This window comes from Helianthus annuus, chromosome 1 (assembly GCF_002127325.2).
Source record: "Helianthus annuus cultivar XRQ/B chromosome 1, HanXRQr2.0-SUNRISE, whole genome shotgun sequence".
NCBI classification, from domain to species: Eukaryota; Viridiplantae; Streptophyta; class Magnoliopsida; order Asterales; family Asteraceae; genus Helianthus; species Helianthus annuus.
Genome location: NC_035433.2, coordinates 142,084,864 through 142,102,243, shown reverse-complemented (window position 1 = coordinate 142,102,243; position 17,380 = coordinate 142,084,864). Strand labels below are relative to the sequence as shown.

General features: G+C 34.2%; 1 protein-coding gene across 2 annotated transcripts; it reads left to right on the top strand.

The window, feature by feature from the left end:
* Positions 1-379: 379 nt before the first annotated feature.
* Positions 380-9,239, top strand: LOC110882340 (probable 3-deoxy-D-manno-octulosonic acid transferase, mitochondrial). Of its 2 annotated transcripts, none has more exons than XM_022130392.2 (12): positions 380-639; positions 2,099-2,192; positions 2,906-2,948; positions 3,546-3,668; positions 3,787-3,906; positions 4,364-4,442; positions 5,535-5,639; positions 5,735-5,823; positions 7,345-7,435; positions 7,523-7,642; positions 7,761-7,831; positions 8,636-9,239. In XM_022130392.2, the coding sequence occupies exons 1-12, from the start codon at positions 438-440 to the stop codon at positions 8,834-8,836; spliced, it is 1,338 nt and encodes a 445-aa protein (XP_021986084.1). In that variant the 5' UTR covers positions 380-437; the 3' UTR covers positions 8,837-9,239. The 2 variants fall into 2 exon arrangements, with proteins under 2 accessions (XP_021986084.1, XP_021986080.1); XM_022130388.2 differs by having other exon boundaries at positions 382-639; positions 5,735-5,832; positions 8,636-9,001.
* The last annotated feature ends 8,141 nt before the right edge of the window (positions 9,240-17,380 follow it).

Genomic DNA, 17,380 nt, shown 5'->3' with positions numbered 1-17,380 from the left:
CGAATAGTCCCTAGCGTGGATAATGTTAGTTTTTTATGTCAAGTGAGTGTGAAATGACCTAAATAATCTTTCACTTAAATATAAATTAACTTCACCCTCATCCAACCCACCCCCTCACCCTCTGACCATTTTCGGCGACCATCACAGCCCCGCCATGGCACCACCCTCGGGCCTACCAATCCTTAACCAATCCTCTCTCTCCTTGTGTTTCACTCAAACCTTCGTCGTTTAAAAGGGAGAAAGAACGCAAAAACTAATCATTCAACTGAGTTCTATACAAGTCGTAGTCGTATAGGCTCCATACGAGCGGTATACCGCTGACGTAATATCACATCTATTACTTTGTGTCGTTATTGAATGACGTCATACTATTTTAGAGGGCGTATAGGGTTTAGATTTTAGACCGTTATAACACAATCTCCGACTTCTTCACAGAAATGGGAGCAAGCAAAGCAGGCGAAACGGTTTACATGATCTACAAAGCTCTGACATACGGTCTATCACCGCTCATACATCTTCATCTCCGCTGGCGCAAGTTCCGAGGCCTCGAACATCCTATCCGCTGGCCGGAGCGTCTCGGTCGACCGTCTCACCGTCGCCCTCCTGGCTCACTCATCTGGTTTCACGCCGTTTCATTAGGTTTTACCACTTTTTCTTACTCGATTCACATATGAACGATTCAATATGTTAACTGTATAAAGCGAAATACCTGTGTAGTATTGCTGTATTGATTTGTAGGTTTTTGAATTTTCGTTGTTAGTTTTGGAATTTCTAAGTGTCATGATGTTCGTGATGTGAATTACGGTTTTCTAATTTGATCTATGTATGAATACTTGAATTGTGTAGTATTGATTTGTAGGGTTTTACGCCCCGCTTACGCTTACCGTATGCGCATATAATGTGTATATGTGTGGGCCATCGGGGGGCAAAAGTGAAAGTGCAATAATTTTAACGTTATTTTACTAATTTCGTGAAAATAAAAAAGCTGAGGACGGTTAATCAGGCATCATGTGGTGGCGTTGATAGCTGAAAGACAAAAGGGTACATGCACTAATCGGTCTTTGTCCCGATTGCTGAGTGTTATGTGCCTTATGTCCAAGGCTTGATGCAAAACTAATATCGAGCCGGGGGTGTCACTGGAAGCAGCCTCTCTATTCCTATGGGGTAGAGGTAAGGCTGTCTACACCTTACCCTCCTCAGACCCTACCTTTACTTTGCTATCGGTGGCATTTACTGAGTATGATGATGATGATGATGATGATGATGATGATGATGATGATGATGATTTGTAGGGTTTTGAATTCTCGAAGTGCATTGTTGTTAGTTTTGGAGTTTCTAAGTGTAATGATGTTCATGAGTGGATTACGGTTATGAAACTTGATCAACGTATGAATGATTGAATTGTGTACTATTGATTTGTAGGTTTTTGAATTCTCGAAGTTTATCGTTATTAGTTTTGCAATATATAAGTGTAATGATGTTCACGTGTAAATTGCGGTTATGACACTTGTGTTGGAAAATCAGGCCCTTGATCAATCACACAAACACGAGTTAATTACGGTTACGAAACTAGATCTAAGTGTGATTAATTTGAATATGTTAAATGCAATAAGCGAAATATCTGTGTTGTATCGATTTGTATGATTTTGATTTTTTGAAGTTTATTGTTGTTAGTTCTGGAATTTCTAAGTGTTATCAGTGGCGGGTCGGAAGTCACCGGACCTAAAAGTATATACCTATTTTTTTTTATAAAACCAGGGGTCGAAAACGTATATACCTAAAAAATTCTATACGAAACGTACATACATAACACTACTGAGCGAAAATTTCGGGGGGTCGGGCGCCCCCCGGCCCCTTCAACGCTTCGCCCCTGAGTGTAATGATGTTCATGACTTCATGAGTTAATTTCGATTATGAAACTTGATCTACATATGAATGATTGAAAATGTTAATTACTTAAATGCAATAACTTAAATATCCGTGTAGTATCGATTTGTAGGATTTTGATTTTTCGAAGTTTCTCGTTATTAGTTTTGGAATTTTCTAAGTGTAATGATGTTCATGAGTTAATTTTGATTATTATTATTACGGTAAACAGGTGAAGGAATGTGTGTGGTTCCTGTGATTAAGCGATGTGTTGAACAAAGACCCGATCTAACTGTTTTGATGACTACAACTACAGCATCTGCATTGTAAGGATCAATTGTATTCTACTTCGTATTTGTTATATCAGTTTAATTCTGTGAAAATTTGGAGAATATGATATTTTGGTAGTCAATCACTGAGGTTAATGTGACAGGCCTCGTTGAATTCAACTTTTACATTTTGTCAGTTACTCAGTTTACATACTCATTCATTATACTGTATACATATCTTTTGTTAACAATCTTACTTAATGTAGATATAGTTTTGTAAGGGTAAGGATAGTGTAAAAAGTGCTCAAAGTGTGAGAAGTGTGAGAAGTGTATTATAACACTATATATAATACTATATAACACCATATAAACACCGTATAACAATATGTAACACCATATAATACCATATAACACTATGTAACACTATATATCATTATATAACAAATATAACACTATACATCTATCATAGACATGCTATCAGACAACCTATGGTGTTATATTTGTTATATAATGATATATAGTGTTACATAGTGTTATATGGTATTATATGGTGTTACATATTGTTATACGGTGTTTATATGGTGTTATATAGTATTATACTATTATATATAGTGTTATAATACACTTCTCACACTTTGAGCACTTTTTACAGGATCCTCTACCAGTTTCGTAAATCTCCATTTAATTTACTTGTCATATAGTTTACTTTTTGCCCATTGTTATTTAGTACATAATTAAGTAATATATATGTTTTTTTATCGTTAATACAGTGAAGTACTCAAGCCGTTGCTTCCCTGTAATGTCATATATCAGGTATATTCTCTCGTATCTTATAATACAAGTTCCATTTGCAAGCTTTCTGTATGATACACAGTACACTCTGCTATTTGAAGATTTTTCAACACATTTGTTCTAGTGTTTAGAAGTAGCACTACCTGTGCTCGTGCGCCCTTTTTTTCTGTTTCATCTTTTGGAGTTCGTTACAAAGTACTTAAAATGCTAGTTGTTGGTTATTATCTTGTTTTGTGGGCCCCGTCAGTTAGGTACTTTAGGGTGAGGGGGGCACCCTCGGTGACCCCATGCGGGGACCAAGTTCGCCGAAGAGGGGCGGTGCCGCCATCAAGGCGGGAGGCCAAATCGGGGAGCCGGCACCGAAGAGGGGAGGAGAGAGAAGGTGGGCCCCCCATTCAATCAACCAATGAAATTTTTTTTTTAATAAAAAAACAAGTCACCTAAGAGGGGAGTGCCGCCATCAAATTGGGGTGTGAGGGGAGTTTAAGAGGGGAGTTGACGTGGCATAACCTGATTGGGTGTGCGTGAGAGAGGGGACTCCCCTCTTAGGGGAGTGCCCCGCTCACCCTTAGTTTGTCATTGTATATATACACTTCACGTAGCAATAAAAAATGTCAGTTTGCTCCAGTTGATACACCTGTTGCTGTGAATGCTTTTCTTGAATATTGGAAACCGTACGCTCTTGTGCTAGTGGAGAATGAACTATGGCCAAATCTTGTTCTTGGTGCCTCAGCAAATGGTGTAAGTTTTTTTACTTTGTGATATTATTCTAGTATTAGATAATTGATAATGCGAAAATAGTTTTCGGGTTTCAAAATTCTTATGTGTTGGGTTATTTTGTTTACATTTCAATGTGCAGGTTATGCTAGCATTAATAAATGCTCGAATGTCAATAAAATCCTTCAATAATTGGTCCAGACCAGTAGCTCGGCTACTTGCTTCATTGATGTTGTCTAAATTTTCGTTAATACTTCCATTGGTATGACCTCTTTAGTTCGTTATTAAATTTAGAGTTAAATGCCATTTTAGTCCCTGTGGTTTGGGCCATTTTACCAGTTTAGTCCAAAGGTTTCATTTTTCGCCTGTGGGTCCAAAAAGGTTTCACCGTTGCCATTTTAGTCCGCTGAGTTAACTTCATCCATTTTTTCTGTTAACGAGAAGGGTAATTCGGTCATTTTATATGGCCGAATTCCCCTTCTAGTTAACAGAGTTACATATAAAATGATCGAATTGCCCTTCTCGTTGGCAGAAAAAATGGATGAAGTTGACCCAGTGGACTAAAATGGCAACGATGAAACTTTTTTGGACACACAGACGAAAATGAAACCTTTGGACTAAATTGGCAAAATGGCCGAAACCACAGGGACTAAAATGGCATTTAACTCTTAAATTTATATATATGTTATAAAACCTTTGTGTTTTTTGTCCTATTGCAGAGCAATATTCAGGCAATTCATTTTCAGCTGCTGCAAGCTTCACCATTAATTATTAACTTCTCTGGTGACTTAAAACTTGGTATGTTCTATCTAAGCAGTTAATGCGGTAAAAAACTGGATATCAGTCAAGGACCGATATTTGAGATATAGGCTATCACGGTGGGATATATTGATAATTTTAATATCATGTAGAATTTTTATATATAGCAATTTAACACTAACAATTCAGTATACTCTCCTACCATTAACAAATTAACCTTTTGTAACTTGCGAAACACCAACAATTGTAGCAAGTAAAAACTGATTAAGACTTAAAACACAAACTTTTAAAACTGACAATTAACAATTAAGACTTAAAACACTAATAGTAGCGATAAGAAGAAAGACGAATGGTAGAACTAAGAAGAAAGGTACTGATATCGGGAAAATCGGTGATATATCGGTCAATATCGCCGATAGTTGTTAATGGCGAATAGCGACAAATAGCGATAAGGTAACTATATGCTACATAGCGAATAGCGATAAATAGCGGGCGGCTATTTTATAAATAGCGATACACTAGAAAAAAATTTAATTTTTATATGTATATTATATCAAAATACCCTAGTATATATACTATTTTACATGTATATTTAACAAAAACCTAAAATCCAGCTATTTTATAACTACATTTAATTGCTATTTATATTAAAAAATAAATAAATAAATAAATAAAACATCGCTATTATCGCTATCTATCGCTACAACCCTAATAGCGAACCTAGACTTATACGCTACGTAGCGCGCTATAGCGATCACTACGCTCGCTATTGACAACTATGATATCGCCGTCGGTACCGATATTTGACACCGACATTTTACATGGAGACCGATAACCGATATATCACCGATATTAACTACATAGGTTATAATGCTCACAACCATTAAAGCTTTTGAGTTTGATTGTTACAGTGATATGTTGTTTTTGTAATCATAGTTCACATTACTTATATTGAAAAATTGCGAAATTCAATAAAAAGGTTCTAGTGGGTCGACCCAATCTAAGCGTTTCTCCCCACACTAAAGATGACCCAATTCAACTCAAACCCATATTAACTTGTTTCTTGACCCGCTCATCTTGGCATCTTTAAATTGATAACGCCTGATCTCGGTATGATGTTGACCTGATCAGGTATTGAAGAGTTGGTCAACATGACAAACATGGAAGATTTGAAAGAAAATATTGCAGGTAGATGTGTTTGGATGGCTTCATCAATACATAGGGGTGAAGAAGAAGGTGATGCACATTAGCCTTATAATGGGTAATATTTATACAAGTCAAACAGAGTCAACTTTTTTTTTTAAAATAGCTTGATATGTTTTTTTTTACAGTAATGCTTGGTGTTCACAGAGCCTTAATGCAGAAGCACCCGAATATCCTCGCAATCATTGTTCCTCGCCATCCACATTTCGGACGGGAGGTTGCTTTTGTATGAATCCTTTTTTCTCCATATTGTAAAATTAACTTAAGTTTCTGGTTCAGATTTTTATAAATAAGACATAATATATATATAACACATAAAAATATGAGACTTAAGAATAAAAATCTATTAGAGGTGGCAATATGGTTGGGTTAGGTTGTTTAGATGACGGATCAAAAAAGGTCTGGGCTGAAACGAAACAGTTTTAGTATGGGCTAAAACGGGTCGGGTTGACGAAAGACTTTTTTTTTTTTTTAATTTTGAAACTAAGTTATAAATAGTTATTGCGTTAATTGTGATTAGAGAAACAATATTGTTACATTACTAACACGGATCTTTGTATAAAAATGATTTTGGATGTTGTATGCTTTGAAAATGGACTTTGGTTGACGTTCCACTCTTTTAACCTGGACCCATTGACCCATTCTGACTGTAGCTAAACTCTGGGTCAAAGTTTTCACCTCTAAACTAGAGTTAAATGCCATTTTAGTCCCTGTGGTTTGGGTCATTTTGCCAGTTTAGTCCTAAGGTTTCGTTTTTCACCTGTGGGTGTGGGTCCAAAAAGGTTTCACCGTTGCCACTTTAGTCTACTGGGTTAACTTCATCCATTTTTTCTGTTAACGATAAGGGCAATTCGGTCATTTTATATGTAATTCTGTTAACTAGAAGGGCAATTCATCCATATAAAATGACCGAATTACCCTTCTCATTAACATAAAAAATGGATGAAGTTAACCCAATGGACTAAAATGGCAATGGTGAAACCTTTTTGGACCCACAGGCGAAAAATGAAACCTTTGGACTAAACTGGCAAAATGGCCCAAACCACAGGGACTAAAATGGCATTTAACTCTCTAAACTATATACAAACTCAAGAACAACTACAAATCACTAGATATTTATATGAACTTAAAAACAAAGGTTGGTGGCAAAAGCCACCGACCCATTCTCTACCGCAAAACTTTTGTATATTGTCAAAAGTAACCCTCAAACTTTGTAAATGTCATTTTGACCCCCTCAAGTTTCTAAAGTTTCAAGTTTACCCTAACTTTAACTTTTACATTTTTATTTTTATGTATGTTTGTTATAAATTCGAGTTCATCTATGCTTCAACGTAATTTTTGTTTGGAAACGAGTCAGGTCAATTGTAAAATGTTTAATATTTATGTACATTTTGAGTTGGACTACGTTTTGACATAAATTATGTTTGGAAACACATTGGGTCAAATATAATACGTTTTCATTCGAAAATATAAATTTGAGTTGGTGTACGTTTTGACGTAAATTTAGTTCGGAAATAAGTCAGGTCGATTGTTGTCTACTTTATCACGCTGTGTACGATGCCACTACATGTGTTTATTTTTCGACGTAGATTTATTTGGAAACAAGTTGGGTCAAATATAATACATTTTCATTCAGCGGTATGAATTCGTATTACTCTAAGTTTCAACGTACGATGGGTAAAAAACCAGTTCTCAATAGTTTCAAGATTTTAATGTTGTTTGTTAATGATGCATGCAGGACTTGCAGAAAAAAGGAGTGAATGTGGCACTGAGATCCCATGGTGACTCGATAACGTCTGAAACAAGCATTTACATGGTGGACACGTTAGGTTGCGTACTCATGCTTTCACTCTTTTTTTCGGAGTTATTTTTGCGTTTGACACTGAAATAATATATTTATTTAAATGATTATGTAGGTGAACTGAAGCAATTTTATAGATTAACGCCTATAGCTGTAATTGGAGGTTCCTTTTTGCCCGGTTTTACTGGCCATAATATTTCCGAGGCTGCTGCTGCTGGATGTGCTGTTTTGACTGGTAATCTTGTGTCATTAAAATTCAATTGTGTAATTATTATTTATTTATTTATTTATTTATTTCATTACAGTTTCTGAACTAATATGTTTGAGTTTTATTATTATTTGACTGATGTTAGGTCAACATGTTGGTCACTTCTCAAATATGGTTGTGGCAATGCAGCGGTTGAATACTTCATCGATAATGCAGGTTAGACTCATTAAATTAATTACTTAATAATTACTAAATTTAAGCTATATTATTTATATACATTTATAATTATTAATTTTTATATATGTATATAGATTCTATATATAACATGATATGTATATTTTAGTTATTTTATCGTATTATTAGTATATTATATATAATAATAGTTGTTATGTAAATATATATTTAATATATTAAATAAAATTTAAATAAATAGCAAACTTGTTTAGCCTCGCAAGCCCAGTTGAGCTCGATAAGTGGGCTCGAGCTCGTTTATTAAATGAGCTACAAGGTTGGCTCGAGCTCGTTTAAGCTCGGCTCGATTTGAGCTTTAACAAACCGATTTCGGGTAGCTATTGAGTGGCTCGAATCTTTTACGCCTTTACTTAAGATGCATATGCTGTAACTAAATTTACCTTTTTAGAATTAAATAAGGGCTAATTGCATAAAATGGTAACCAGCTTCCGTTTGATTTATGTTTTGGGTACCCTACATATTTAGACTTGAATATCTTGTGTGTTAGTTGCAATCAAAGATGTAAACGAGCCGAGCCGTTTGTGTGCTACTCAATGTAAGATTATATTTATGTGGCATTTTCCCATTATGAAAAACTTGAATTTAGCCGCTCAAGCCAAAATTGGTGCTCGTTTAATAAAAAAAGCTTCAGGAATGAGCCTATTATATAATAAATATAAAGTATTTATGTATAATATATTATCATAGAAATATATAGTTACATACTAATTTGCTATATATTTAGTCTTATGTATATTGTTATATAAGAAAATGGGTGATACATTACAGGTAAGTGGTGGTCTGGAACTAGAAGAAAATCTAGATAAACTTCTTAGTAGTCCTGAAATTCTGGAAGAACGGCGTTTGGCTGCAAAACGGGCATTTCATGGTTTGTCAAATGGGGTTGTTGAAAATGTTTGGACCCTGTTGCAAATCCATATTTTCAGAAATAAGCCCCCTTCAGTTATAAGTTATAACCAGTGCACATGACTCATCTGGGTTTGACTTTCTTGGAGTGGTCAAACATGCACATGTCAACTGTTCAATAAATGGGTAGATTTGGGTTAAGTTATACAACTTGTAATTAAAAGAAAAATCATTGCTAAATGGGGAATGACTTAATTAAAAGAGTGGGTGTTAGGGGTTTCGTTCGAAACCGTGAAACTGCTCAAACTGTTCATTAGTTTGGTCTTGTCGTCGGTTATTTTTCTAACTTTTTTCCTGGTTGGCCACTTTAGAAACTTTAAACCGTTTAGAACGGTATGGTTTATACTCGAAAGCTAACGAAAAAACAAAGCGGGCTGTAGAACGGTATGGTTTATACTTGAAAGCTAACCGTTTTTTTTTTTTTTATTATACTTGGTCTTTTAGTTATTTTAATTTGGACCATTAACATGATTGGACTTTGCTTAACTGATAGAGTCCATTAGAGTTGATTTAACAGTTTGGTTTTGATTTACGGTGGCGGTTTGGCTTACGGTACCACAAACACCTGACTCCTGACTTTTGAGTGTGTATTTTTTTTTTTACATTTACTATTAATATTATTTCATGAGATTTCTAGCTGCAAACTCTTGTTAGCTCATATTTTATTGATATATCAAATAATATATTTTAGCCTAAAAGATACAAATCCTTACAAAATGGTATAAAAGGGGAGTTGTATATTTGGATGGTTTGGGCTTAGATTCTCCTTCCTTTGGTAAAAGTTAAAGTGTATAACAAACAAAAGTTCTTTTTACTTTTTCTTTTACTTTAGTTTATTTTCTATGTTTTTAGTGAAATATTGTTATGAACTATTTTTCAAGGCAATTGTAAACATTTATTTGTGATTTTCACAGGATGTTTTTTTTGTTTTGCTTCTACAAATTAGTGATAGTATGGGTATGGTGGTTTATTTTTCGGTTTCAAAACGATTAAATTGATAACCGAATCACATTCGGTTCAACTTTCCGTTCTAAAACACTCAATTCGGCTTGAATTGAGGTACCTGAATAACATTTATTGGGCTACAATTTTTATTATTTCTACGTCCAATTAAACATTTAGCTTATTACAAAAGTGAGGAACCCGACATCTGCACCAATAAATGCCAATCTTGTTAGAATTGGGTTTTTTGGTTTGAAATCGAACCGAATTAAAATTTGGTTTTCGGTTCGGTTTTTCAACTGCAAATTTGGTTCGGTTTTCGGTTTTGACTAAAACTATTCATATAAAGGAAACGAAACCTAAAACAATAACACCCCTACGCCTAGGGGTATATACATAAAATGTATAACATTGCTACTAAATTAGTAACACACACAAATATTATATGTATAGTGATATCAAGGTGTTGAAAAAGTGACCAGTCTCATGAGGTTAGGTGTTCTAGTCTTGTAGTAAATAAAAATGTGTAATTTAGGCTTATGTATAGTGAAGAAATTCATGTTGATATACTCTAATTGGCATTGTTATCTTAATATAAACCATAAGTATATGTTGTTTGTTCTCAGGGGCCTTATGAGAGCAATCTCTCTATCTATTGAAAGATGAGATACATAAATTTTTTCCCTTATCCCATCATTAGGTTTAGGGGTGTGGATCGGGAAACACCATCGGGGAGCCTACGTGGTTGGCTTCCCTGTCGGCAAACCCCCCCTCCCCCGGGCAAGCATCATTGGTGCCCATGGGGCTTCACTCCCATCTGTCCCGATCAACATCTCCCTCTCTCTTTTGATATGATTGGATGGAGATGGATGGGGAGACCATTTTCTATGGATGGGTGAAGAGGAAGGGGAAGAAGAAGAAGGTGGTGAGGTGAAGGTGGGGGAAAGGGAACCATACCCCATAACCTTAGATTCAATAGTTATGCTATGAATGAGATTTTTAATAGATAAGTTTGTTCTAGGTTTTTGTTTCTTCTAACTAGTTGGCAAGCTTGCATTTATTAAGCACTACAAAGTTATCTATTAATATACATCTTACTTTTAGTAAACTTTTACAATGTATCTTTACTTGCTATATATCTTTTTATGCTATATTTGTTCTTTAATTATTTTAAGAATACTTAAAAGAAACTATAATGCTTAATATAAGAAAGGATACCACTTAAAAATTGAAATATCAAAAAAGTTCAAATATAAATTATCTAAGTTGGTCATTGATTTGATCCTTCATGTTGTAAGAATTAAAAAAATGATATCTAGGCATTTCTCTACCATGGGTCATGTCCAAAATCCTTAAATTTGTATCTATATGTTTGATTTGCATCTATGCACACATTCCCTAAATGCTATAAAACACTAAAAGAAGCATGATTCTGCCTATTGGTCTATATGCTAAGTTTCTGAAATTTCCTTTGTTTGTAGGGTCTGTCTGTGTCATAAAAATATGTTTCGTCATTTTTAATGATAAAAATGTAAAATAAGTAAATTATAACTGTATTTTTTTATATAATCTTTTTTAACGTGTTCAAATTACAGTTGTCACCTTATACTATGAACAATTACACTATAGTCCCTCCACTATTTAAAACGTAACACTTCAACTTGCAAGTACAAAATCCAACAAGTATGTGAAGCCTATAGTCCAAACCGAAGTTTGCTTTTCAATTACCAAGTGAAATTAAAACGTGTCTGGTTCTATCCAACTTTTGCTTTTTGTATTTGTATGGTTGCTTTTGTCGTACCCACTTAGCATTGTTAAAAGCAAATGGCATCAGGGGCGTAGCTTACGTATAATGGTATGGAATTGGTTGAACCCGTACAAAAAAAACTTTTAGTGTTATATATATGTGTGTATTTTGACTTTGCATCCGTAAGAAATTTCAACATCGAACCCGTAGAAAAAGCCGAAAGAGTTAATTACTATTTTCGTCCCTGTGGTTTGTCAAAAATCACTATTTCAGTCTATTAGTTTAAAAATTGCGATTTCAGTCCCTGTACTTAACAGAATAAATGGATTGAAATGGTTACGAAAGTGAAACCACAGGGACTGAAATGGTTACGAAAGTGAAACTACAGGGACTGAAATCGCAATTTTTAAACTAATGGACTGAAATAGTGATTTTTGACAAATCACAGGGACGAAAACAGTAATTAACTCTTTCGGCTTTTTCTATGGGTTCGATGTTGAAAATTAGTGATAGGCAACCTGTTGTCCGTCCCTTGAAAATTTCAGAACCCGTAATCCCGTATGAAAAGAATTCTGGCTGCGCCCTTGAATGGCATATGAATGTAGATATTATATGTAAAAAGCTACCATTTTATGTTAATTAGGAGGGTTTTTTTAGAAAATGCCTTTTTATCCATGGTAAAAGGTTGAAAATGATGGAAGTTAGAAAAAGATGAAGCATGCTTTTGGTAACTTTTCCTCTATTCCATGTGGGGAAAATTTATAGACATTAATCATACCTTCAACCACCTTCTTATCCATACTCAAGTGTCCTTTAATGATTCAGAGATTGATTTCTAATAACATTTAAGAAGCTGGTCTAATCAGGATATTAATTAGCTACTAATTTTCTATGATTGTTTCTATTGATAAAACTTATTAGATCATCTGTAATGCGGATTTGGGACATTGGTGAGTTTGGGTATGTTTGGCAAAAGTAGCTGGTGGTTAAAAGTTGGTAGTTGGTGGCTAGAGCTGGTAGCTTTTTAGATATATTCAGTGTTTAACAGAGTAGCTGGAGCTTTTAATAAAATGTATAAAATGACCGAAATGGGCATAACTAAAAATTTAAAAAGTTTGTGCATTAAAAAGTTCATTATCTTTAGAGGTTAAAATAGTCATTTTTCCCTAAATTTTTTTCCCTAAAAGCTTGTAGCTTCTTATAAACGCTATTAGGGTATGTTTGGCAAAAGTAGTTGTTGGCTGCTAGCTGAAAGCTGTAGCTGGTGGTTGGAAGCTGTTAGCTGGTAGCTAGTAGCTTTTTAGATATATTTGGTGTTTGACAAAGTAGTTGGAGCTTTTAATAAAAAGTATACAATGACCAAAATTGACATAACTAAAAATTTAAAAAGTTATTTCATTAAATTAAAAAGTTCATTATCTTTAGAGGTTAAAAAAAATCATTTTTTCACTAAAAGCTTGTAACTCATTCTAAATGCTACTAGTAGGAGCGTTCAACCAAAAGGTTAAAGCTCCTAACCTAAAAGCTTCAAGTCCCTTCAACCAAACAAGGCTTTTTATTGAATAGGAGTTTTTTCTTAAAAGTTTAAAGCTAAAAGCTCCTAAAAGGTCCATGCCAAACATACCCAACGTTCAACCAAAAGCTTCAAGCTCTTAACCTAAAAGTTTCAAGCTCCTTCAACCAAACAAGACTTTTTATTGAGTATGAGTTTTTTTTTTTAAAGCTTAAAGCTTGAAGTTCCTAAAAGCTCCATGCCAAACATACCCTTTAATGTGGAAGGGAGAGAGGAGACACGGCTGATATGGATGAGAGGGAAAGAGAGGCGTTATTGTTTAAAAACGTCCAAAAACAGATTATGTGAGAAGACGAGAGAAGGGACATTTTTAATGTGATAGGGTAAAGCCTTGAGTAGGGGTGTAAAGAGGGTAAAGCCTTGAGTAGGGGTGTAAACAAGCTTATTTTTATGCTTTGGCTTAGACTCGAGCTCGGCTTTGTGTTTTTTCAAGTTGATATCAAGTAGCTTATGAATAGCTTGCCTCGTTTACACCTTTAACCTAGCCAGGGGTGGACAAAGGTGACGTTTTCACGTTTTTAAAACTCCCCCTTGTGGATGATCTAAGTTTGAGAGGAAGTAGGTTGTTATAGTTTAGTGTAGTTGATTCAACTCAAGTACATATACACCCATTACTTGGCCCATCAGAGTTTCTTAATAGATCTTTATACTTCTATCTACAATCAATCAATCAAGAACACATAATATATGGCTTTATATATAACTTCTAAGAATTTGAAGTCAGACTGTATTTAATAAAACATTTATTAAAAATGATCAATTCTAAAAAAAAATCATATATTGAAATTGTAAACCATAATAGAGTTAATTACTGTTTTCGTCCCTTTGGTTTGTTAAAAATTACTTTTTCAGTCCATTAGTTTAAAAATTGCAATTTCAGTCCCTGTGGCTTCACTTTCGTAACCATTTCAGTCCCCCTCCGTTAAGCTCATCCATTTATTCTGTTAAGTACATGTGAATTGACCATAATGCCCTTATTAATAAAAAACAAAAAGATATCTAAATGAGTTAATTACTGTTTTCGTCCATGTGGTTTGTCAAAAATCACTATTTCAGTCCATTAGTTTAAAAATTGTGATTTCAGTCCCTGTGGTTTCACTTTCGTAAGTATTTCAGTCCAGTCTCCAGCATCACAACCCACCCTCTTAATGTCCGGCGACCCATTACCCCACCCCAATTAATATCTTCCTAGCAGCATCAATTAACATAATAACTTTGGAAAAATAATGCTTTCCTGGACATTTTCTCATTCTAAAATCCAAAATTAAAATTTTGGAACCATATATTTAAAAATAGTGCCAGACTTCTACTTCTACTGAAGCCATGGTGGGTCGAACCCTACAATCCAATTTAAATCCATATGTCATACAACAATAAAATCATATAAGTCCATATTTAATTAACACAAGGGTAATTTTGGTATTTCATTAAAAACTTAACGGTAAAATAGACGGTGTTAGGATACTGGACTGAAATTGTTACGAAAGTGAAACCACATGGACTGAAATAGTGATTTTGACAAACCACAGGGACGAAAACAGTAATTAACTCATTTAGATATCTTTTTGTTTTTTATTAATAAGGGCATTATGGTCAATTCACGTGTACTTAACAAAATAAATGGATAAGGTTAACGGAGATGGACTGAAATGGTTACGAAAGTGAAACCATAGGAACTGAAATCGCAATTTTTTAACTAATGGACTGAAATAGTGATTTTTGACAAACCACAGGGACGAAAACAGTAATTAACTCATCATAATATATAAAATGAGTAGTTTTACACATGCATTGTAATGATTGTTTATTATTTCTCATCTATAATGTTTCTTCTTCGGAAATTATGATAGATAACAGGAAACTAATTATGAAAGGAAATGATTCAGCATAAAAGTTACAAGGTATCTAAAAACTTCTAATGTAAAATATTTGTTTGCGATAATCAAACAAACAGTTCTTATTTATTTGATATTTTATTAATAATTAAGTAAGAATTTATGCTTTTATTAACGCAAAAATAAATGAAAAACAAATATTAAAATATGGGAATGGACGTTTGTGTGCTTTGTGGGGATGCTTTCGAATCGGTAGACCACATCTTCACGGCTTGCATGATTCCCATCGGGTGTGGAACTGGTTCTGCGTTTGGACTAAGGTGCAACAATTTTTTGCTTTTTCCTTGAAAGATCTGGACATTCATAAAGGAGTTGCCGGAGACAAAAGAGCTTAGGATATTGTTTTGTTCGTGGGCTTGTGTGTCTTTGGAAAGCTAGGAACGCGAAGATGTTCTCTAACGGCAAAGGTGATAGTGGGGAGATTTGCGGGAAGGTCAAATCTTTGGGATTTTTATGGTTGAAAAGTAGGTCTAAATTTTGTAACTTAGTTTGGAGAGATTGGTGTAGTTACCCTCTGTACATGATGTAATTGGTGTTGTTGGTGCGGCTTAGCGTTTTTGGTCTAGCCGGCCTTTTCTAATGAAGTTCACTTAAAAAAAAAGAATATGGGAATGGAAATTTGTCATTCATCAGCGTAATGATGTTACGATTAAGATAAAACTTACCATTTACACTTAAATTTATTTCAAATTATATTTTTAAAGGGAGTATTGGATTTTAATAATCTCAAGTTTCACTGATTGGCCGGTAATAATCTCAACTTTAAAAATTGCCTACAACAGTCCCAACTTGTAAGATTTTGGCCACCAATGATCATTGTCTAACTGGGTTATAACCCAGTTAGTTTTTTGAAGTTTTGAGCGGCGGAGAAGGTCACTAGAGGTTGGAGATGACAAGTGGTGGTCTCCTTTGGTGGTTTCAGGGGTAAAGAAGGTCGTCGGAATAAGTTGCAGGTCACCGGAGTTGCGTAGATGGTGGAAATTTTAAACTTTTGAGAAGCGGAGAAGATTACAGGAGGCCGGAGATAATTGGTGGTGGTCTCGTTTGGTGGTTTCAGGGGTAAAACGGGTCGCTGGAATAAGTTGCAGGTCACTAGCCCAACAAGGTTATAACCTAGCTAGACAAGGATCATTGGTGGCCAAAATCTTACAAGTTGGGACTGTTGTAGGCAGTTTTTAAAGTTGGTATTATTACTGACCAATTAGTGAAACTTGAGATTATTAAAATCCAATACCCCTTTTTAAAATAAAAAAATTTATCTATCTATATCTCTATTACTATAGAATAATCTCCTTAAAAGGATGATAAAAATACACCTATATATCTAAATCAATATTGTCAATATGGTACAACCCAGTTGGTCAGGAGATTTTCCACTAAGCGGTTTTCTCCTGGCTCCGGGGATATCTCAGGTTCGATTCCTACTAAGTACAAATTATGTAAATATGGGAGATCAAGTTTAAACAACATATGTTGGTCTTTTGGAGTAAGTTGGAAATCCAGTTAATCTGCCATTCAAAAAGAAAATCTATATCTATATCTATATTTTTGTAAAATACATCTCTTCAGATTAAGATGACAATTTACATTAAATTTTCCTTTAAATTAAGATGATATTTTACATTTAATTTTAAGACGTCTTAAAAAACTTTCATGCGTTTGGTGTAAATATTTTATGCATAAGTAGTCTGTAAATTACATTTTTGTCTGCGACTTTAATGACATAAATTCAGTTCACTAAATTTAATCTGTAATGACATAAATGTTCATTTATTTCTTCTTTTATTAATCCGTATTCAATGACATAAATTTTATTTATCTTTATTTTAAATTGCTAATTTTTTCCCTTAACTATTTACACCTCTCAAGGATTGAACCTTGGTCTCTAATAAGAGGTCTCTCACAAGAGATAAATTTTATTTATCTAAATACTATAAAATACATTCTATAAGGAGCAATCATGGGTACTAAGACACAAGATTTTTTTTCCTAATAGGTTTTTGATAAAGTGATAAGAAGTCATGCTATGCTATAATGGATCATAGATTGTGTTAATGTGCATATTACAAAAAGGTTAATGGAGCAGTTTGTTACTCGTTTGCCTTTTATTTTATTTCAATGTAATCTATTTTTGAGGATGATATTTATATAATTGTTAAAAGATTATGTGTTTTATATTTCAAAAATCGTTAATATTTTTTTGAACGGCTAATTTTATTTCTTTACACCAATAACCCTTAAACACATCACTTCGCCTTTTTAGGTATTTTATAATCGTTTGAGATTGAGTTAACAGATGTCATGACTCGTTAACATAAGAGGGGAATGGACACTTAAGGGTAATACCCTTGCCCCAACCTATCAAATCCCATCATGTGTCAAAAAACTTAAAAACAACCTTTTGGCCACAAACATTGGCGACGTCTTACCCATGGCATAAACTATTAAAA

Bases quoted from the DNA above. Each gene is read 5' to 3' on its own strand.
- LOC110882340 (XM_022130388.2), top strand. From the start codon at position 438: ATGGGAGCAAGCAAAGCAGGCGAAACGGTTTACATGATCTACAAAGCT. The intron at 2,949-3,545 runs GTATATTCTCTC...AAAAAATGTCAG, and splicing joins CCTGTAATGTCATATATCAG to TTTGCTCCAGTTGATACACC. The intron at 3,907-4,363 runs GTATGACCTCTT...GTCCTATTGCAG, and splicing joins TTTCGTTAATACTTCCATTG to AGCAATATTCAGGCAATTCA.